This window comes from Urocampus carinirostris, chromosome 1, assembly GCF_059441175.1.
Source record: "Urocampus carinirostris isolate Australia breed hairy pipefish chromosome 1, RoL_Ucar_1.0, whole genome shotgun sequence".
Taxonomy (NCBI): Eukaryota; Metazoa; Chordata; class Actinopteri; order Syngnathiformes; family Syngnathidae; genus Urocampus; species Urocampus carinirostris.
The window spans coordinates 51,106,141-51,130,419 of NC_142349.1; the positions used below are offsets into that span (position 1 = coordinate 51,106,141).

Below are 24,279 nucleotides of genomic sequence, written 5' to 3' on the forward strand. Positions count from 1 at the left end.
GAAAAAATGAAACAGATAGTTCTAGTTTCCATGGTCACCAGTGGCAGAACTAGCCTCCTGACTTCAGATTCAGATTCAGATTCAGATCTACTTTATTGTCATTCTAGTACACGTGTATACAGAACGAAATGTCGATACATCTGACCCGCACAGTTTCCTCGAATGTACAGATATAAGTAAAAGTTGTATTGTATTATGGCTACGTATAGTATTTTACCATAATGCCGATAGTGCAAGAGGAGTAGCTAACCAGATGTTGACTCAGATACAGCACCTTCATCATCAGCGTGCCGTTGCCGTCAGTGTAAAGTATTTTCCTGTTCTTCAGAGATAAGATCGAGCCATGCAGTGGCTTTTAAAATGTTTGCTTTCATTTAGTCTTTTACAATGTGTCAAAAAGTTGTTACTGGTAGAGCAAAATAGCTCGATCATCTCATTTCACAGGCCATAACTGGCCCCTGTGCCAGACTTTGGACATCATGAGCTAGGTGGTAGAAACGGAAAATCAGTTATTCAGACGTAGCACTACTGAAGGCCTGTAAAAGGCTACTGCAATATAATAGTTCTGAATTCTTTGTTGAATTGTGATTTTTTTGGGGTGAATTTATTTTGCTCAAACACTTGCCATAATATGGCAGATCATTATTTAAATAAGATTTCTGACATTAGATTAGAGACTTACGATCAAATGTGTTGTGTGCTGTGTGGGCAGCAGGCAGTAAGCAGGAGTGCGCAGTGAAGGATAATAGGGAGATTAGAATAGTAGCTGGGGGTGGAGAGGATCGACAGAGAGTTGAGGACAACTACTTATCTTTAGTCAACGCTATAGGATCACAGGACAATACGTTCGGATGCGGAATAAAATTAAAACAGGGACAAAAACTCAGGACTGAGACCAAGATTGGTGAGTGACATTAGCATAAAATGCATGCATTTCACCTTAAATAACGGTTATCTTATTAACTTTACATGACATTGTTGATTTCAATGGGAAATAAGTTGCTTTTCATACAACAAGAACAAGAAGAAAATCAATTTGGCCTCACACACAACAAAGACAAAATTGTTAATTTAATTTAATTAAAAAATAAATCAATGTGTGTTCTGTATCAAACGAGTGTACATGAGGTTCCGATGAGTTGTCTTGCAAGTTGAAATTGTACTTTCTTCTCTCGTTTTATCCGACTACTAAACTTCATACTGACATGTGATTCATTTAAGTAGGAATTTCTGAACCTTTTTTGAGGTAAAGCAGACTTTTTTTCATTGAATAAATATTAAAAGCGGGGTGGGTCATTTGAGATGTCCTCAAAAAATTGAAAGTACATTTTCTGTATAACCTATGTGTTAACAATGCCCAACTGAGTTCAAAGAGCCTTTTTTCCCCACCCTGCCAATCTGCTTTAATTTTACTTTTATAAGAGCTTTTAGGGACTCGCAGCACATGAGGAGGGGGAAGGGAGAGGCGGGGGGATTGTGAGGACTGATTTCATGCTCGTCCTTGCTGTTCTCCTGTTACTGTAGTATGAAAATGCTGAAAGTAAGAAAAGGTCTGCTTCAACTAGTGTCCAAACCCTAACCCAAACCACAAAAGGATGAAAAAAGAAAAGTACTTTTTTTCTAAGTTAATGCACGTACATGCATGTTCCACACAAGCCGCTTGACGGAGGCTGCAAAGATGAATTGAGCGAGAAGCAAATGTCAACATTCGGGACAGGACTTTTAAAGGGCACTGTCCATAAAAATCACGTTAAAATAAAAATGTTTTTGAATATATCAGATTAAAATAAAAAAAAATCTTCATCAAAATTGAAATATATAAGATTATTCTTTTTATTTTTAATTTACCAGTAGTTTTTTAACCTATCTCGGAGTAAGATAAGACCATAAATTTAGGATTAGCAAAATTAAGTAGAAGTAAAGTATTATTTAGTTTGCAACACAATCTCTTAATGTGACATTTTGTATCATTTAGCGCCACCTAGTGGCATTACAACTTCATTCATTACAAAAAGAAGACAATAGTAGTTCAAATAATAAGCAAAAATACATGAACAACCATATAAACATGCGTTTTGAATACATACAGGTAGAAATATTTGCATTTATCAAACATAACATGAGGCTCATCGAGATGAAGCTGACATAATAATCCAGCATCTTGCATCTACGGGTAAAAAAAAAACCTCGCGAATGGGAGGACAAAAAAATAAAAATGATTTGGTCAATTTGACTCCATAGTTTGTATTCTCATTTTTAGTCATGCTATACAACACAGTGACTTGTAGTGGTTAAAAAACACACACTGTCCTTTAAGATATTTTACCTGTTTATTTTTGGGTAATTTCCTTTGGTCTGTAAGACAAGATTTCATAGCACACTAATGTGCCGTGCGTCACTGGTTGAGAAGCCAGCAAGGTAATCATTAATAATGATAAGAGAAAACATGTTGGGGAAATATTTATTTATATTTCCTAAGCAAAAATAGTACAATAGTGAAATGTGAATAGTGGTTTGGGTAATAGGTGCCAGATTTAACTGGGCATCAGTTTGACATAAACAATGACTTCTTGCATATGCTAAAATAAAATAGTTCAATGTCATGTTAGATAGCATTTTGGGGGGCTTAATCTAACATTTAAAGTCAAATATATTTAGACTTAAGAAGAAGTCATAAATAATCTAATTACCAGCTCGGTGACCTTGTGGGTAGGGCGCCCGCTCAGAGACTGGGAGGTCACTGGTTCAAGCCTCGGCCGAGTCATACCTAAGACTTATAACATTGGTACTCATTGCCTCCCGTCTTGGCACTCAGCATTGAGGTTTGGAATTGGGGGTTTGGTCACCTAATGACACCCAACACAGCAGTTGGGTCTAAAATGGCGGCGCCCTGTTCGGCTGCGGCTACATCGGCTCGCTACAGTTTATCAGTGCGGGTCAGATGTATCGACATTTCGTTCTGTATGCATGGGCACAAGAATGACAATAGAAGTAAATTCTTCTTCTTCTAAAATGTTTACCATTCTCTATACCAGGGGTGGCGAACAAGTTGGACACAAAGAGCTGAAATTTTTAACTGTGAGATTCAAAGAGCCACACCACGCACTGACCTGCCATGACAGACAGACACACACAAACACACACAATTAAAAACATATTAGATCCCATAACACACTCCTCTCCTTGTTGATTTCAAAGAAAGTGTACACCCTCAATACACACCAAAAAAACCCAAACATGAAATAACGCAAAGAGCCACAGTATATAGAAAATATGATGAAGCAAAGAGCCTCATTCTTATTGGCCAAGAGCCGCATGCGGCTCTAGAGCCATATGTTTGCCACCCCTGCTCTATGCTATCAGTTTTAATTCAATTCTCAGAATGACATTATTGGAATCCACAAATGTGATAATCCTTAGACTGAATGGTTTAACCTTTTTGTATTGAAGGTTACAGACACCATCAATTTTATAATAATAAAAGGCATTACAACCCAAGAAATGTGCTAGGCTATGTTCAGAAAAAACACCCCAAAAATGCAGTGAAATCCAACATTTTTATCCATCTCAAGAAATAACTTTTTGGTACTTGCTGTCGAACAAAAATGTCATCACAACTCTTACTCAGCTTGCAAGCATCCAAACTCAGAAAACAGGCAAGCTGTAATTGTTTCTTCCCAGAAACCTGAGCAAATCCTAAGACAAAATGACCACCCCAAGGAACAATTCATACTCCACTGACGTAAGAGTAAACAAACTCATGTTTTAAGATATCTGTGGAAACAAAAAAAAACATAACGTAAAGAAATGTTTTACTATTTACGTATGGTTTTGTACAAAGTACAATTCGATTTATTACCCACATAAACCTATTTAGACAAACATCTACTTACCATAGCTATTGAAGTCAAGTCAAGTCAACTCATGTTTATTTGTATATCCCTTAATTACAAAGAGTCTCAAAGGGTTGCACAGACCATAGATTATTGCAAACCACAGACTATTATGACACCATTCCCCGATCTAAAACCAACATGAGGGCAATTATTACACAAATATTGTAAACATAAAATATAGGTTATTCATATGCTATAGAATAGAAGTGTGTTTTAAGCTTAGATTTAAACATTTCCACTGAGGTTGCAGATCGAATCTCATGGGAAAGAGCATTCCACAACTCTCTCGAACCTGCGGTACTCTTCTTGCTCTTGGGATCACTAGTAGACCAGCATTTTCAGGGCGAAGGCTCCAGACCGGAACATAGGGGGAAATTAAATCTGAAAAATATGAGGGAGCTTGTCCATGCATTCTTTTGTATACTACCAACAGAACCTTAAAATCACATCGTAAGCTAACAGGGAGCCAATGCAGGTTAGCTAAAATCGGGGTAATGTGATCAAACTTTCTTGTCTTAGTTAAAAGCCTTGCTGCAGCATTTTGTGCCAGCTGAAGGCTGTAAAAACAAAATTATTAGTTCAATGCTTTGCTACATTTTAAGAAAGACGATAACAATTTCAATCTTATCTATTCTACTTTAAAAGAAAAAATTCATCCGAGAGATTAATTTTGATTTATTACAAAATGTTCTGGTTGTCTAGTAAAGCAGGAGGAGGCTCAGATTGTCCTTTTGGGTGTGGGGGAATTCCTTTAAGAGTGACCCTTGGATGTGTGCAACAATAAAGAAAGATTGCTCTGGTTTAGGGCAGCACGGCGGCGCAGTGGTTAGCGCGTGTGCGGCACAGTTCTGAGGTCATGAGATCAAACCTCCTGTGTGGAGTTTGCATAATCTCCTCGTGCTTGTGTGGGTTTCCTCCGGGCGCTCCGGTTTCCTCCCACATTACAAAAACATGCATGTCAGGTTAATTGGCTGGTTCAAATTGTCCCTAGGTGTGAATGAACGAGTGAATTGTCTGTCCCTTTGAGCCCTGCGACTGGCTGGCAACCAGTTCAGGGTGTCCCCTGCCCACTGCCGGAGGATGGCTGGGATGGGCTCCAGCACCCCTGCCACCGTACTGAGGATAAGCGGTGCAGATAATGGATGGATGGATGGATGGATGCTCTGGCTTAGTGTATCTCCAAATTGGATTGACTATTTTTGATACAGGGCAAATATTACTTTCCCACGGATTACGATGCTCTCAGGCTAGCGGCCCTGCTCACTAATAACATTAGCAATAGTAACGATAACAACCATAATAATAATAGACCTAAATTCTCTTGTGTAATCACTAGACCACTAGGGGTAGGGAGGGGAATAGGAAAAGGCATTGGATTTGATCTCATCATCAAACCATTTTTACTCACGTAACCACGTTGTACATCATTGTTATGGCTGACCTCTTTCCCATGATGCTCCAATACAACCTTATACAATATGGCACCGTGAGTAAAAATAGTGTGATGATGAAATTAAATGTAATGCCTTTTCTTATGTTATCTGCGCTCATAGTAACATAGTGGTTAGGTTATGGCGTCGCTTCTTGGCCTTTTGGCTAGGATCTTGGCTTAGCCTCTTGGCTAGGAGCAAGTGTCTCGGCCTGTTGGCTTTGAAGTGTATCATGATTTGACTGATAATGGAAAATGGATAATGGATAATGAAAAATGGACAATAAACTTATAAAAAATCCCCCTCTCACCACCATGATCCAGGATTGAGCCCCGTTGTATCCTATGCTGAGAAATGTGGTCAGTGATTTTTGTCAGATGATCAACCCTTACTCAAATGCTACTACTCAAAAAAACGTAATACAATGGGCACCCAAGCATTGAGATTTTCTTGAGTTAAAAAAAAATGCGTGTGCACACGACTAAATATGGTATTGTAGAAGCGAAAAATATGGCACGTTTTTGTAATTTCTGTGCGGCTCTGTACCAAACAACACACAGCCCAGTACCAGTCTGCGGCAATTTGGTTGCTGACCAGTGCCCTAAGTGATTGGGCCTATTATCAGACAATGTTGAATACCACTGGAAGCAATCAAACAGTCATTGTGTATAATTTAGCGCCTCCTACTGGTAAAGAAAAATCTTCATTCATTAAAAGAAAAACAACAACAATTATCATATAAGCGTGCATTTTTTTTAAAACCCCAATGTGTAATATTTGATCACTAGATGGCACTGTGTTGTCTGGTACAAGCGAGGGACAGTGATACACGGCAGGAGGTGGCAGCAGGATACCGGACAAACATGGCGCCGACTTAACATTGGTATGATAGTTCATGGATTTTTGCTTAGTATTCAAATCAATGTTGTCGTTTTCTGAACAGGATGAAAGTTTTTTGTGCCACTAGGAAGCACTACTTGTTAGGAAACTCCCCCTTCAAAATATTTGTGAGTCAGGAAATTTCTATTTATTTGACATAACACGATTGTCCAGCATCTTGCTGCTACTGGTAGCCCCCTAAAAAAACCTTGTGAAAGGTTTTGGGGCAAAAAAAATGACAATAAAAATGTTGTTGTTTGGTCTCCTTGAGTCTCTGTGGTTTATATTCTTCTTTTGCTTTGTAGCTTTCGGTTGCACTACACAATACAGCAACATTTAGTGGTCAAATGTTACACAGTGTTCTTTTAACATCAGAAGCAGAGTCTGACTGGGCAGGCAGGCTGAACTCAAACTCTGAAGATTTTTTTGACTTGGTTAGCGCTTGTGCGGCACAGTTCATGTCATGGGAACCTGTCGTGGGTTCAAATCCAGCTCCAGACTTCCTGTGCGGAGTTTGTATGTTCTCCCCGTGCTTGCATGGGTTTCCTCCGGGCACTCCGGTTTCCTCCCATGTTCCAAAAACATACATTTCAGGTGAATTGGCCGGTCCAAATTGTCCATAGGTGTGAATGGGCGAGTGAGTTGTCTGTCCCTGTGTGCCCTGCGATTGGCTGGCAACCAGTTCAGGGTGTCCCCTGCCCACTGCCCGGAGATGGCTGGGATGGGCTCCAGCCCCCCCGCGACCCTAATGAGGATAAGCGGTGTAGCTGATGAGATGAGATATTATTAGTATTTTTAGTTTGTCCAGTCCCGGTGTTACCCAATGTAAAAGGAATCAAGAGGTGTTCAATTCAACTACTGTATTTTTTTCATAGTCATGTCAAATCATGTTCATTTGTATAGCCCTTAATCACAAGAGGTCTCAAAGAGCTGTACAGACTACAGGATACTATTACACCATTCCCTGATCTAAAACCTACACGGGGACAAGGAAAAACTCAAAAACCTCAGCATGATTTTTTCCATGAAGTAAGTTCTTAACTACCATAATTTTGCAGTATTCAAAATATTGCAAATCAGTCTTTAGCAAGGTTATAACTGGATAGATACAAATTTGTCACAAACAAATTAAAGATTTTTTAATAAATCAACAGTTCATTGAACACATTCTGTAATACTGATACTAACTCGAGTAGTCACTGATGCTTATTCCAGACACCAATATTAATAATGCATACAATTCCCTTGCCCCTGCAAAAATGCTCTTAAAAAAATTCAGCATTTAAAGAGACATTGTGTAATATTTGACCACTAGATGTTGCTGTTTTGTGTTTTGCATCCAAAACATGTAATACCAGGCAAAAGGTAGAGTGCAAACGATGGAGACTCAAAGTGACCAAACGCAACACTATTCTCATTTTTTTTTGCCCAGCATTTCACAAGGTTTTTGGTTTTTGGGATTACCCTTACCAGAGGACAGATAATTATGTCAGCTCCCTTTAAGTGAGCCCCATATTATGTAAAATAAATACAAATTTCTTAACATACTAGTATTATCACGGATGCCCATTGCCCTCACTTGGCCCCACCCGTTTGGCGCCACCTGCGACTCGTTGCCTGATTGGCTTCTCTCCTGTTTAAACTCAGTGCTCTCTTTCACTCCTTGTCAGTCCGTCAACGTACCTCTGCTTTTGCTAGACTTGTGCTTGACTCCTGCTTGTGTATCCAGTATCCGGTATCAATCCCGCCTGTCTTGTCCTGTCCCGTATATTGCTCTCATCTCCAGTATCCGCTATCTATTTCGTCTGTCTCCTCCTGTCCAGTATCTTGCTCCAGTCTCCAGTATCCGATATCGATCCCAACTGTCCCGTCCTGTCAGGTATCTTGCACCAGTCTCCAGTATCCGGTATCAACCTCGTCTGTCTCATCAGGTCCGGTATCTTGCTCCGACCTCCAGCATCCAATATCGATCTCGTCTGTCTTCTCCTGTCCGGTATCTTGCACAGGTCTCCAGTATCCGGTATTGATCCCGTTTGTCTTATCCTGTCTGTTATCTTGCTCCAACCTCCAGTATCCGATATCAATCTCGTCGGTCTCCTCCTGTCCGGTATCTCGCTCCAACCTCCAGTATCCGGTATCGATCCCATAAGTCTCCTCCTGTCCGGTATCTTGCTCCAGTCTCCAGTATCCGATATCGATCTCGTCGGTCTCCTCCTGCCCAGTATCTTGCTCCAATATTCGATATCGATCCCACCTGTCTTGTCCTGTCCAGTATCTTGCACAGGTCTCCAGTATCCGGTATTGACCCCGTCTGTCTAATTCTGTCAAGTATCTTCTGAATAAACAAATCCACGTTCATATGATGGTTTATGTATTTTTACCTATTATTCATATCAATCCTGTGTTTTATTAACGTATAAGGTCTGTTTTTAAAAAATCACCGGGAGGTGCTTAATAAAACATAATGTTCTTTATATATTGAAATTAATAATAGCATTTTATTATTATTTTTTTTAGTTCTTATTTTTTTTACAATAATATCTTGTGTTGGTACTTGCACAACCTTACCGTAAACTTTAACACTCGTTGAAATAATAAAGCTTTAAATTAGTAGTACCCTGTCTGACACTGCCAAGTTAAAGTACACAGTTTTGGCTTTCAACATTTATATGTTTTACTCTCATGAATATGAAAATGAACAAGGTGGTGGCACAATCCTACTAGACATGCATATAAAAAGGAAAGAAATACACTCCGTATGCAATCGCAATATACAGGTATATGTGTCAAACGTCAGTATAGAAATTGGAACTGTAAATGATAAGGTCCGTTTCTCTGTGATTGGCCACAAGGGAGAAGATTAATGGTGAAAAACACCCTCCAAATGGGGAGGAGACTCCAAAAGGAAAAAAACAGTGCTTAATTTGTTTAAAGCCAGGGATTTTTGGATTAACTTGCCTTCTTAATCTTATTACAATTGCTGCACAGTGACACACAGGCACGTCTGCTCTCACTTCTTGTTGACGCTAACATTGAATTGACACAGAATATTTCAAACTCAAAAGAAAATACTTTGACTATAATAGATACATAAATGAAACTAGGATATACAGACCGTATTTTTGGAAATGTAAAACGCATCTAAAAAAAAATTAGCCAGAAATGTGAAAGTGTGCCTTATAATCTATTTACCTTATCCACCGCATAATGTTGTGAATTAGATTGAAATTGAATACAGAATTTATGCGTGTGTGTTACTACACGAGTGTTTACGGGTCAAAAATGCTTGATAATGGAAAATTAGATGGTTCCTTAAGAAGACAAACAAAAAATAACATTCTTAACGTTTTCCAATGAATATAGATATATATAGTATATGTTGCCTTTCTTATAAGGCCTTCCTAAAGCTATTAATTTCTTGCGACCTCTAACATATGGGTGTTTTTTGGTCCAATATGGCTCTTTCAACATTTTGTGTTGCCAACCCCTGCAGTAGACCACTAGTGATGACATATGAAAAGGCGATATCCATCCATCCATTATTTTGCACCGCTTATCCTCAGTAGGGTTGTGGGTGTACTGGAGCCTATCCCAGCTATCTTCGGGCAGTGGGCAGGGGACACCCTGAACCGGTTGCCAGCCAGTCGCAGGGCACACATGGACAGACAACCATTCACTCGCTCATTCTTACCTAGGAAAAATTTGGACCGGCCAATTAACCTGACATGCTTGTTTTTGGAATGTGGGAGGATACCGGAGCGCCTGGAGGAAACCCACGCAGGCACGGGGAGAACATGCAAACTCCACACAGGAGGTTCGATCTCATGACCTCAGAACTGTGCCGCACACGCGCTAACCACTGCGGCGCCGTGCTGCCCAAAAGGCGATATATTTTATCTCATTGTAACACTTTAAACGGAGCTATAAATGAATGTTAGCAAATGGAGGAAACAGAAATTTCATCCTAAAAGATATGAATGAATGCAAAAAAAAAAACAAGACGAGGGAACAAACACTTTTGTGTGTCTGAATATGAATTAGACCTTGTGTTTGTTTATATCTTTCAGGACAACTTCAAATCTAATGTCTTTTTCTATGTCAATTCTATCACTAGCGGTCTTGTGGTTAGATTTTGGCACGTGCACCGCTACAACAGGCGTTTGAATTCCTGTTGGAAACAATGTATTGCAGTTTTGGTCTGCGACATTTTTGACCTGATCAGTCGTTCTCCTACTGTATACTGTAAAGGTATTAAATGCACAAAGGGTAAAAAACGTGCAATAGTTATACATGAATAATTAGGTAGCTATGACCGTACCGTAGTTTCATTTTTATGCACCTTATAGTCTAGTGCAATGGTCCCCAAACTTTTGCATGCTGGCACCCCCCAGCACACTACCCCCTCCCCTGACCATTTTTTACTTTTCAATTATTTAATTGATAGAAGGACCTACCCACCTATGAAATGCACTAGACAGCACTTTGAGCTCATTAGAATAGTGGTCTGGAGAATTTTCAAAATAAAACATCACAAAATAACATTCCAATTATTTATTTTGACATGTCTTCATAACCAAACAAAGTCAACATCTAACATAAATAACATTTGAAAAAAGGGAAATATCCATCCATCCATTATTTGCACCGCTTATCCTCACTAGGGTCTGGCAGTGGTGAGAGTCGCGACATTTAACCACTAGGCCAAAATAGGTCCAAACAAGTGATGTACCACCCTTCTTCGGTGCTGGAGCCCATCCCAGCTATCTTCGGGCAGTGGGCATGGGACACCCTGAACCGGTTGCCAGCCAGTTGCAGGGCACACAGGGAAAGACAATTTGCTCGGTCATTCATACCTAGGAACAATTTGGACTGGCCACTTGACCTGACATGCATGTTTTTGGAATGTGGGAGGAAACCGGAGTGCCCGGAGGAAACCCACGCAAGCACGAGGAGAACATGCAAACTCCGCACAGGAGGTTCGATCTCATGACCTCAGAACTGTGCCGCACACACGCTAACCACTGCGGCGCCGTGCTGGCAAAATAGAAATAATAAACACTTAAAAAAAGAACAACAAGAAAAAAGAACATTTGCACAGTATGAAAGATAAAATGTACGCACTTAAAATAACCCACCCCAAACAAAGTAATCAACAACAATAAATAAATTGTGCACACAATAAAAAGGTCAACATTGCACACTAAAAATAATCCACATACTTTTAAGGCTGTAAACACGACCTGTCTGGCAGTGGTGAGAGCCGCGACATTTAACTACTAGGCCAAAATAGGTCCAAACAAGTGATGTACCGCCCTTCTTGGATGCGAGCTTCGTTTCCTTCTTGTTTGTTGACTCTGGGACTATGTTTACAGAGTCTGCCATGACACTCAATGACCTCGCACGCTGGGTGTAGCATAGTGTGATGCTTGCAAACTTTGAATCACGTTTAATGGCTTTTGCTGTTATTCAAACTTGCCTCTGATTGGTCGGCGCTTTAAAACTCGAACAGTAACATTTCCTGAAATATTTGGTGCAGAGTCCTAATTAGTTTTGAAGTTGGTGCCTTTTTTTTCAAAACTTGTGAAGAAGGCATGCTGGCACTGTAACCGATGAATACTCTGACACGCAAAATGCCTTTTCATTAATCTAAAAATTAGAGGTGGGTTGTAACGAGGTACATTTACTCCATTACATTGACTTGAGTACGTTTTGGGAAATTTGTACCTCTGGTTGTATTTTCAAATCACTCTGCCAAATACCTTTACTTCAGTAGATTTGTGAAGAAGAAACTGTACTCTTACTCCAGTACATTAGGCTACATCAAACCCATTACTTAAGAAAGTACACAGATTCCTCCTTCGCTTGATTTATTCTCTCGTGGCCCCCTGAGTGCCGGGTTGTGCGGCCCAAGCCACGTCCCTTTTAAAAGAGTTGCACAGGTAGCAAACCAGTGTGTGTGTGTGTGTGTGTGTGTGTGTGTGATCCACAATGGACCCAAAGATGAAAAATAAAACTGCACAGATATTAAAGTAAAACTGTATTAAAGTCATTGTATTTACTTTTTGTTGCCTAGATAAGAGCTGTTGTTTTTTCCAATCCTCAAGTTAAAAATGACATAAAAAATTGGGTTTCTTGATTGCATTTCCTAACTTTATCAAAACAATTAAACATTTTGTAGTTCATCGATACAGTAACAGAGTTAAACTTGAGGCGGTATCATACAAGAGAGTAGTCACGTCATTCTCCACAGGATGTGCTGTATCCAACTTTGTCATTGTGATAGTAGGCTAACAGAGATACATACAACATGTGTTGCATTCATTATAAGGCTACTATAAGGCTTTTCAATTTTCTTCTGCTTCTGATAAATTAGATTTTTTTTCCTTTGGGTCCAATGTTGCACTTTCAACATTTTGGGTTGCTAGCTTGTTGTTCTGCTAGGAGATTCTGTTAAAAAAGTACTGGGGCTTTAAATTGTGCTACTTGTTTTTCTTAGATTTATACTATTATTTTCATATTGTATGTCAAAGTACTTGAATTAATTTTAAATATTTTAATCTATTTTGAAATTAAATGTAATTTATTGTTGATTGGATGTACTTTATTGATGTGATGATCTGGGTGAATCGTTCTTTTAAAAAAACAATGAATTGGACGTTGTCACAGTTACTCAGTACTTGAGTAGTTTTTTTCACTGAGTACTTTTTTTCCTACCATTTCTACTTATACTTCAGAATAATATGATTCAACTAGAAGTAAAATATTTTGGCTACCCCTACCCACCTCTGCTTGAAGATAGTGAGGACAAACATTACACACACACACACACACACGCACACACACACACTTGAAACGTTCCTACACAAGCTGTGAAATTGTTGGTAGTTCCAACATAAATTAGCCAACGAAATGGGGTCAAACATTTTGGAAAACCCTTTATATGAAAAAAAGATATGACAAGAGACTATTTTTGGGGGTGCTTCTTTATAATCCAGACCACCTTATACTACAGAAAATACGGTACTTTTAAAATATCTTCAGGCAAAGTGACATTTGTTTATTTTAGCAGGGGCAACGATGCGATTGCTAAAAGTTGCAGGGGCGCGACCCCGCAGGGCAGCGGAGGAGGAAAGACAGGAGCCCCCAGTTCCCCCTCCTCCTTCACACCACTCCAACCATCAGTTTGCAAGTATGAAGAACAAGTTCTTCAACGAGCTCACCCACTTGCCCAGTAAGTTCAAAACCATTCCGACAACCTCAGTTAAACTGAATGTCAAACTGTTCAACTATTTTTAAAGTTATATAGCCATTCAAGTGTCTTTACTTATCATTGTCCTTTACATTTTGTGGAAATCATCCTGCATTTGTAATGTTGCATCATCATCCAAATCTTTGTGCATCGTCTCACTTCCCATTTGCATTGTCTTTCTTTCTCTTCTTATTAACATGCGACAACCATGCTCCATCTTAGACCATAAACTTAATAGTAAGTATCATCCCATCAGACACTCACTTTAATAGAGCTGCTCTTGTAACACGCTCAAATCACAGGGCAATATTGTTATTTGTTGATATTGTGGTTGTTGGAATTTGGCCACACAATAAGTAGCTATAAGTAGTATGCATCGTTATGCATTTTTTTAGTATTCGTCATACATGTTTTGAATCTCGGGAAGCGTTGACTCTTTTTCAAACTCATAGAGGGGTTCAGTAAAGTATGGCTCGCGAGCCAGATATAGCTCTTTTGGTGAGTACATGTGGATCAAAGATAGATTAAAGCCAAAGTAATTTTCTCTGCAATTTTCCAAATTTAGTGTATGCAACGCTGAAGCAACTCAGAAAGCTGATTGGCCGGACTAAAATGTATAGGGCAAAGTTTCGACTACATTTTCCTTTTGGGGGTTACACCAACAGGCCCCGCTTTGGCTGTACGTCCCTAAGGAATCCTTAATATGGTAGCTATTAAACAATATATGACAAAAACCCAGAGAATAAACTGTAAACACCCGAATATGCCAGTTAAGCACACAGAGTAAATTGGTGATCGGTAAGGGTGGGCAGATCCACTACCTTAAAACATCCGTATCGTTTTTGTCTGCAGTATTTTGTGACATTTTTACAAAAGAACTCTGCTCGAAACTTGTTTGGAAACTATTAATTTCTACAAGCGTCAACGATCTTAAGTAACTGCGGGAGAGAGACCCGTTTTAAGTAGTATATTTGTTGATATGTAACATTATTATTATTTTATAGATTTTATCAAATTATCAAACGTCATGCAGTGAAATAAAAAGTGATAAACAATTATCTTTTGTCTGGTTTGTGTTTTGTAGGTTTGGTGTTTTTGTCTGAAAATGGAATGGCTCTTAAAATAAATCTAAATATTTTGTGTGTCTTCTACCCCATTTACAATTTTTTCCCCATGGAGTGTTAGAGACCCTTCCCCTGACTTTGTCTGGATTTTGTAATCAATCATTAGATAATTTTTTAAAATCATTTTTTTAAAATCAGCTGGCCATAAGGGATTCAGGACTTTTTTATTATGTGTCCTGTCTCTCGTTGTGTATTTTATTCAAAGAAGTAAGATAATAGACATAACAATGGCACTTAAAGTTACCACTGGCTACAAAAAGCACCACTGTTTACTAAAGAATACTAAATGAATGAAAAAGTAATAAATGACTGAAATAAGCAAGAAGTTATAAATGAAGAAATTATACAATTTTGGCTAAACATAGCCAGTGGCATATTACTCAATTAAATAGGCCACACTAGTTGAACAACTACATGCTACTGGTTGGAAAAACATGCTCTATGTCACTCCGTTCAGCTACCAGGACTGCTAGTGACATTGTAGGGTTCTACCAATTAGCATCTAGATTTTTGACGACTAACAGCACTACAGTTTCCGTGAAGATATATTTTGGACTGCAAAATCTGTCCCGATTGCACTGAACCTGCCTCCTTTGTTTTCCAAGTGCCCATGTGGGCAGTGGGTGCCATTGTGGTGGTGGTCCTCGCCCTCATTGCCTGTATGGGATTCTGCATCTACAAAAAATGTTTCAACAAGGGCAAAAAGCCCAAAAAGGTCAGAGAAAGAAAGGCCGGGCGAGGACGTAAGAAGAAGGAAACAGAAGGAGAAGAAGGAGATGATAAAAAGGTGAGAAAAGTTGACATGATTTCCCTACAAACCATAATTTCTATTTCCTTCAGGAAATATTCTGACATTCCACTGATAGGTTCAAGGACTAGTTGATAGGTTAAAGGACTAGGTTTAGGTTGAATTTGTATGTCTTTTATGAGGTAACTTGCTGTGACAGGGGAACATTGCTTTATATTCCCAGAAAACGGGATTTGTATTCAGGTTATCTTTTTAGTTCAACTTCTCAGATAACTTTAAAAGTAGGGATTGGCGATACTGGGAATTTTTGTATCGGTCCGATCGAAGTAAATACATGCTAGTATTGATCGGTACCGATCTGCAATGTAACAAACAACCTTTTTGCCCTGTTACAATTGTGACAATGGATTTACAGGTTTTTGTTCAGGAACTGCAATATGCTTAAAATTTAGTTGCAGCACGTTGCTCTTGGTAAGATGTACATTTTCATGTGTTTATGTAAATTTACCACAGTAGCGAGGCCAAACAAAATGACACCTGGCATTGTCCTTTTCTTTTGTTGGAAAACAAAAGTCCACGCCTTGCTGTGCTTTGTCTTTGCTTTTGCCATATTTAGCTTCTGATAAGGGTGTGTGCATAGATTTGTCCCTCTCATCTGCCTGGCAGGCAAAATGCAGCAGCAAGCTAGGTAGGGAGAAGTACAGTATTTAATATATCAAAGTCCACAATGCACTTTTAAGTGCTTGTGAGAGCCACAAATGTTCGTCAAAAGCACAGACTGAATGTTTTCATCCTTGACGGTTCTTTGTGTTCCTTCCAGGATGGAGAGCAAGGGAAAGAAGAAGAAGAGAAAGAGAATTTTGGAAAGTTGGAGTACACATTGGACTATAACTTCACGGATAATCAGGTGCAGAAAACACTCACACACTGATACACTTCACTCAGTATGTAACTCTAACTCTGTGGTTTCTCTTAGTTGATAGTAGGCATTCTGCAGGCTCAAGACCTGGCAGCTATGGACATGGGCGGAACTTCAGACCCTTACGTTAAAGTCTACATGCTGCCGGACAAAAAGAAAAAGTTTGAGACAAAAGTCCAGCGCAAGAACCTCTGTCCTGTTTTCAACGAGACTTTCATCTTCAAGGTGCCACCAAAAATAACCGCGCCTTCAGGTTGTTGACATAATTTCGAAAACCCGATCTCTCCCCTACAGATACCCTACAATGAATTGGGTGGTCAGACACTGGTCCTCCAGGTTTTCGACTTTGACCGATTTGGCAAACACGATGTCATTGGTGAGATCAAGATACCCATGAATACTGTGGACCTCGGACAGCCCATACATGAATGGAAAGATTTGATCGGAGGAGAGAAAGAAGAGGTGTGTACATTGATTTGTAAAAATAAGCTGCAATAATAAGAGTGAGCCCAAAATGTAGGCTTTAAAGAGTTAAAATTAGTCTTAAGTGTGATTTAAAACATTAGATTGCATAAATGTTTGAGTAAAAGCAGGTTTAAAGCTTTAGTTTACAGTTAAAGCAGTTGAAGCTTAACCGTCTTTACCTCAGTTTTGTCCCTCACCACAAGTTAAGCTTTAACACTAGTGTTAAAGCAGATTAAAGCTTCAACTTTGCAAAATTGTTGAACTAATACGTTGAAGCAGATAGAGCTTGACTGTCTTTAACTCAGAGTACAGCTTTAAAATTGCTTCATACAAAGATTTGAAGCGTGAAGCCGCTTTATTTCCCAGGTAAAGCTTTAAACTTTTGACAGCACTTAAATTGTCATTCTTTCATCAACTAATCAAGTCAAGTCATGTTAATTTGTATAGCCCTTAATCACAAAGAGTCTCAAAGGGCTGTACAGACTGTTACAAACTACAGACTATCATTACACTATCTGATCTAAAACTTACATGAAATAAAGGAAAAACCCAAAACCTCAGCATGAGGAAATTAAGAAACCTTGAGAAGGGACAGTACATGAGGCAATACCCCTTCCAGGATGACCAGGCTGAAATGGATTTTGCAATACAGATATCGACTTCTATTGATATGACGCACAGTCTTTAAAGGGACATTGTCTATCAATCAGCACCTCCTAGGGGTAAAAAAACCTTTATACATAAAAAGAAAGAAACAATATGATTTGAACAGTTAACAAAGATATGTGAACCATCATGAACGTGTGCATTTTCTAAAACCTTGTGAAAGGCCAGTCAAACAAATGAGAAGTAAAATAGCGCGGGTTAGTCACCCTGAGTCTCCGTAGTTTGTATTCTTCCCTGTGCTTTGTCCCAATTGTTTTTGGTTGCATAAGACAATACATCGATATCTTGTGGTCAAATATTACACATTGTCCCTTTAAGATTTCAACTCTGATTAGTTGGTTACACTTAAATAAAAACAGATGAAGTAAAAGAGTATCTTTAACCCAAAGGTAAAGCCTTAAAATTATTTTCCATTTCGATTTGAGGTGGAAAGCTGCATTATCTTACAGGTAAGGTTTTGAACTATTGATAGCACTTAAATTGACAATTTGTCATCAAACCCTCCCCCCCCCAAAAAAAATCATAAATAAGTCTGAGTTGTTAAGACCTGATTAAAAACAATCAACTTAAAGTAAAAAAAATCTGTTCATGCTTTTAATTTCTTATAGTCATTTTGATCATGTGGAAAATGACTGCTATAGATTAATAGCCAAATGTTTATTATTATTTTTTGGGATTAAAGCAAGAAAAGCTTGGAGACATCTGCATTTCTCTTCGCTACGTCCCCACTGCCGGCAAGCTAACAGTTAACATCATGGAAGCCAAGAACTTGAAAAAGATGGACGTCGGAGGACTTTCTGGTGAGCAGTGAGCACACACAGGCAAATATTTTCTGTTCATTTTACTCTCAGTTAAGTGGTAAAATTCATGTTACTGTCCTCCGACCTGGAAAAGGCCAAGTGGTGTTCAAAATAGTGAATGGAAACTTTTGAGATCATTTTGGGGTTGTACACATAGATTATATTCATGGATACTATGACACTGCTGAGTTAACAATGTATTCAGCTCTAACAAATAATCCTTTCCATACTCCATCAGCGATATTATTACAAAATACAGTAATCCTAGCTGTATTGTGGTTTACTTATCATGGTTACGCTACTTCGGAATTTTAATGTTTATGTTTTGCATTCTGATTGGCTAACCAGAGGAAAATGCTTTCTATCGCCAACAAAATTGGATCCCCCCCATCTGCTAAACTTGCTATAGAGCCACAAGCGGGTCTTTGGCGCTTCCTTGTGGCTCCCTGGCGCTTTTTCAAAATTGCTTAATAATGGGAAAATATATATTTTCTGTAGGACAGAACCGAAAGGTAAAAGCATTTTTCCATAAGTAAAAGTAAAGTAAAGTCGATCGGGTCCTTAATCCATACAGTTGTGCGATAAAACAGCAAGGTTCATTTTTAAATTATAATCTGACAATACAGAAGTTATCTTCAAAATAAAAAGTTCATAAAGTACAGTACTTTTAGTCATCAAACAAATACTTGACCCTGTAACTTGGGTTTGTCCTTCGCTAATAAACAAATAAATACAGTGATTAGTTAATTCATCAAGGTTTTACTTTGCCGATTTTGACTATCACAGGACGTCTTAAGAACGCAACCCTCACAAAAAACGAGGGATTACTGTGTCATTATTATGAAATAAAACAAGAATAATCACATCAGAGATCATATTTCTTCAGATCCGTTTGTGAAAGTGGTTCTTCAGCACAACGGGAAGCGCCTCAAGAAGAAGAAGACATCGGTGAAACAAAACACTCTGAATCCATACTTCAATGAGAGCTTCAGCTTTGAGATTCCCTTCTCTCAGATCCAGGTAGGTTTTACTGGGGTCTCCAGTTACAATTTGCATGTTCCAGATAAGGAAAAGGTAAAAAAGGTTAAAAGACAACCAGCTAAAAGACGCAGCAAGCTTTGTTATCCATGGCCAACACAAATATCTGGATCATTGTGCTGTAGTAAAATTATTTTTGGGGGGTTGGGTTTGACTGAGTTTATTTAACCCTATTTTTAACAATTAACCTTGTAATAACATAGTAACAACATAGTCATAACATTGACTATATTCTACACTACATATGACAGATATTCAAATATATGAATTCTAGTTAATGGGCTTCGTGAAAAAAAAATGTATTCAAGTATTGACAATTATTTTAAACCAATAAATTAAGCAAGTAGAATGAGAATTACTTGTCTTTTATTTATCTTTATATTGATATATTTTACAGGAAATACAACAAACTAAATTCCAATTTATGTGTTTTTTGAAGTGAATGAGCAAAAAATATGCAGTTTTTTTAAGCTAGCTATCTGGCTACCTTTTAAGCTTTGTAACTAATTATCTTCCTACATTTTGCCTGTTTAGCAAGCTGGCTTGCTTTTTACAATTTTCTATGCTATCTAGCTAATATTTTATCTTTTTTGCTGGTTATCAAGATCAATTTTGGCCTCCTTTCTAGCTAGCTATCTAGTTTTTAGCTTTGTTTTTACTTGGTTGGCCTTTGTCACCATTAGAGAACTATCTAGCCCCCATTTAGTTTTGTTTTTTTAACCTGTTTACCATTCTAAATAACTCTTAAGCTACCCTGTTAAGCTATTTAACAAGCCATCTAGCTAAGTTGCTTTTTTAGAAATGCATATCAATCTGGGTGCCCTTTGCGCTAATTAGGAACAAAAAGTAGCTCTTAGCTTGAAAAAAGTTGGAGACACCTGATCTGCAGTATTGTTACTACTAGACTATGGTGCAAACATTCTACGAATACTAATGATAGTATGTGAATTAACTATTGGATAGTTATCACACATTGATTAATTCTTCTTCATGTGGGGCAGGAGATCTTGCACTCACTAGTGCCTACCTGTGCATTACATAGTCAACAGGAGAAAGGGGTTCAATTAATCAATGATTATGATATTTTTAAGCAAAAAGTATTGAATAGGTATCCATCGATACTACCATGAATTTACTTGGATTGGATTGGAACCAAAATTCCAAGTATGCATTCAACAGTTTTTATGTCCTTACAGAAAGTGCAAGTGATCATCACCGTATACGACTACGACAAACTGGGAAGTAATGATCCAATTGGCAAGTGCTGGATCGGTTACGGCGCTTCGGGTGTTGGACTGCGCCATTGGTCCGACATGCTTGCCAATCCGCGACGTCCGGTGGCTCAGTGGCATGTCCTGCAACCTGAGGAAGAGGTCGATGCTGCTCTCAAGGCTCCCATACGCTAAAACACACCAATTACAATCCCTCACGTTTTACTATTCACCACACTGGAAACAGAGGACTCTATTTCCGTGGACACCACATCTGACGTGGAATATAAACAGAGAATATTGTGTGACGCTGCTGGTTATAGCACAGAAAAGAGCCCTTGAAGATGCGCATGGTAGAGTGACCATTTCGTAGCAAGGTATCTAAATTTCTGCTAGTTTAGAACAGTGTTCCTCAAATTTTTAGCCAAGGCACAATTTTTTTGATGCAAAAAATGTTAGGCCCACCAATCATACAGGTATTAAAAAACTTTAAAATTGTTCAAGTAACCCAAGTTGACAGTATAACTAGAATGGTGGTTGTGCAACTTAAGAGTATTACTCGCGTTGAGATTGACCCGTGTTGCATTTTTGGGTGGCTTTACCTTTTAGGCAGGGTCATTGGCAGATAAGAATGGAAAACCCAAAGAGAAAAACCAATCCACATGAAGACTATCCATCTATCTATCTATCCATCTATGCATCTATCCATCCATCCATCTATCCATCTATCTACCCTGGTCATATTCCTTGAGAAGGGTGACCGACAGCAAGACAAACACATACACAAAAGCAAAGAAAAGAAAAAAAGGAAAAGGTATCAAAAAAACACAAAAAATTGACCATGGCCAACCCAAATGCCCAAACACCCAAACAAGTTAAGCACCTTGGCACCCAAGTTGGTCGAGCTTTCGTCCCTCCAGATGAAATGGGACACAATAAAGCGGCCATGTCACTCGACTCAGGATGACACAACACACTCTTCTGTTCAACATCAGGGCCCAACAGCTTTCACTGGTTTACCCCTGCTGCATCATACGGGTGCCCTGCCCATCCCTTGGAACGTGTCTAAACATCCCCCTATACTGAAATGGTGTTGATATTAAATGTCGTTCTGGCCTTGGAGAGTGAAATGTCTTTATGGGAAAAAAGGCTGTGTCAACAAAACCAAAGGTGATGTATTAGCTTTTTTTAATTCATTTTCACATCTAGGGTAACCTCCCTGATTGCCTGTGAAAGATGATGGTCATATCTAAACTCTTTCCTCCTTTACTTGGGTGGACAGGCACCTTTGCTTTGGCGATAAAAATAAACTTTACTGTATACTAACTTCTATGTAGTTTGACCCTATTGTTAAAGAGAAGACATCAATGAATTTTGAACTTGGAAGGAGAAAAATGTAAGACTGTACAAAACCCTTCAAAATGCAAAAATTCCAAACTGTTCTAATGCTCTCCGCTGAGACCTTTTTTTTTAATAAATCTCCTGCAATACAAATGCAAATTTTTCCACCTACAAGTATTTACAAAAAAGAATCCTTGTATGATGGTTAATGTATTTTGGTTTTGCTTATTATATAAACAATATTGTGTTTTTAATAGAGGGCCTAAATAATACAGAGTCCCTTTAAAGCATTTAAATACTTTAACAAACAGAATTTCAACGGATTATTGTTGTATTTTGCAGACAGATGACAAAATACAGTTGAATCCAGCTGTGGAAAGACACTGTTCAAGTCACATTTTAGTGTGCAAAAACCTGTTTGTTACTTTGCAAGAGTACCTTTTCACAACTTGTACCGATATCGTCAACATCTAAGAGCTACACATCTACTTGTATGTAATCACATCCATCCCAGTTTTCTTATAGTTTTGTGAAGTAAATATTGAAAAAATGTCAGTTTTTTGAAGAAAAGCATCTTTTTCCTGAAATGATTTCGTCTTTATCTTCAATTTTGTTACAAAGAAAGTCATAGTACGTTATTCATGAGACTCCTGTCATTACTTCAAGGTTTACTATGAAAGTACTACGCTTATGAGTATTAAATGCATACCTTCAAAAAATATGAGACAAAACGGCATTCGTGCCGGTCCCATTTTTGAGATTTGATTTTATCGACAACCCTCGTTTCCCCCCTCCCTCTAAGGTTTAGTTACATTTTGTCGTTCCCGTCTCTCTGTATGTGAAAAAATGTAATATGTTATACGTGTAAATAAAACATTAACAAATGAAATATTTCAGATGAATTCAACGACAGATGGCTCTGTGGATTTACTTTTCAGATCCCTCACACAAATGCGCTCACGCACACAAAGGCAGCCTGTGGAAAATCAGTTTAAATAACAAGCTGTTATGCTTCAAAATTGGATCAGCCCTCAAAAGTGTTTTGTCAATAAATATATTTCTTGCGCAACTTTCCACATTGCTCTCATTTAGTTTGATCATGTAAAGGGAACATCTTCCATAATGACACCTTTATTTAGTGCCGTGTGTGCACGTGCGGGTGAAAAGAGTGGATTAGGAGAGTGCCCTATTTGTCCTCATCTCACGCACAGCCAAACATGTGAGGTGGGAATTACATGGAATGGATAGGGCTATTGCCAGGCCTGTTTAACTTCAACACATATGCTCTTAGTGCAGGGGTGTCAAGCTTATGGGTCAAGGGCCGGTTCAGGCCCACCACCGGATTTAATCCAGCCCGCGAGACAATACTAATGGCAGTGGTAAGAGAAAATTGAGTTGCCTAATGTAAAACAATTAGGTAATGGTATTCTCAAACAAAGTTTTGTGTTGTGTTCCTCTTGACAATTATGCAAATATATTGCAACATTTTCCATGTGGCATGGGACCTGAGAAATTTAGTCTCAAAGTTGACCTTTCTGGCATGTTTGCTGTAGAGCTGTGATGTTATTGAAGGAACACAACACTTTCAAAATGGCAAATCCCATTAACAAAACATGTGAGGGTATCTCTGAAAATAACAGCGATTGTAGTGAAGTGATTGCAAATCGCTCATTTATGCTTGGAGGTAGGCTATTGTCGTCTTTAGTTTGTATTTCTTGCTGCATGTGTCACAGTTGGAATTATTTTGTACGACTATCTCCCCGTTAACTTAGGGGCAGCCAGAGACGTTCCTGTTTTGTTTGCTCCCAGTTGGGGCTCCTTGGCTGCCCACCATGTGTTATTTGGTCGGCTAGCTCAGCGTTAGCGCCGGTTTTGTCATGGCCCTTAGATTATTCCTGGCCTGCTTCGCGTTGATTGCCGTTGCCGCTTTTCATTGTTGGTTCCCAGTTGGCCTGGTTGCTGACTGAGTGTTTTTTGATCGGCTAGCTTGGCGCTGGTGTTCTAAAATTCCTTTCTACCCTTCGAGACGTCCTATCCAGTGCACGTAAATGCGTACAACCCTGATCGCGATTTGTTCCTTTGAAGGCAGTGAGTACTTAAGAATTTCGCTTTTATTTGTTTTATTTGACTCTTTCACTGCTTCAAAATACTATATTCTGGTGTAGCTTTTAAGCCTGTCGTGTTTTCTTTGGTAGCTTTCTAGCATGATGTTTGTTGACTACAGTAATCACGCAGTGTATGTAAGCATGCCTAACCTCATTTTATATTTATAGTGCAGTTTCAGTGTTCCGAGTTTTACTTGATTATTAAAAAAAAAAAACTAAATTGTTGCAGTCGGTTCAACTCAAGGTGGGACATCTCAAGAGGGTAAGACATTTTGGCAGAACAACAGTTTTATGTATAGGAAATTGGATTGTTGTGTTGTGTCATGGAGTGAACTTAAGTTGAAACCACCATTATCAATGACCATTGAGCCTGCTTTGTGAACTTCTAAAACAAAAGATACCAACTCA

The 24,279-nt window shown here is 38.7% G+C and overlaps 1 protein-coding gene across 2 annotated transcripts; it reads left to right on the forward strand.

The window, feature by feature from the left end:
• Positions 1–770: 770 nt before the first annotated feature.
• syt5a (synaptotagmin Va) lies at positions 771–22,673 on the forward strand. 2 transcript variants are annotated; one of them, XM_088344434.1, is made up of 10 exons: positions 771–904; positions 13,272–13,436; positions 13,677–13,691; positions 15,184–15,365; positions 16,147–16,233; positions 16,303–16,470; positions 16,540–16,707; positions 18,059–18,176; positions 19,063–19,196; positions 20,411–22,673. In XM_088344434.1, the coding sequence occupies exons 2-10, from the start codon at positions 13,283–13,285 to the stop codon at positions 20,618–20,620; spliced, it is 1,236 nt and encodes a 411-aa protein (XP_088200560.1). In that variant the 5' UTR covers positions 771–904; positions 13,272–13,282; the 3' UTR covers positions 20,621–22,673. The 2 variants fall into 2 exon arrangements, with proteins under 2 accessions (XP_088200560.1, XP_088200567.1); XM_088344441.1 differs by lacking the exon at positions 13,677–13,691.
• The last annotated feature ends 1,606 nt before the right edge of the window (positions 22,674–24,279 follow it).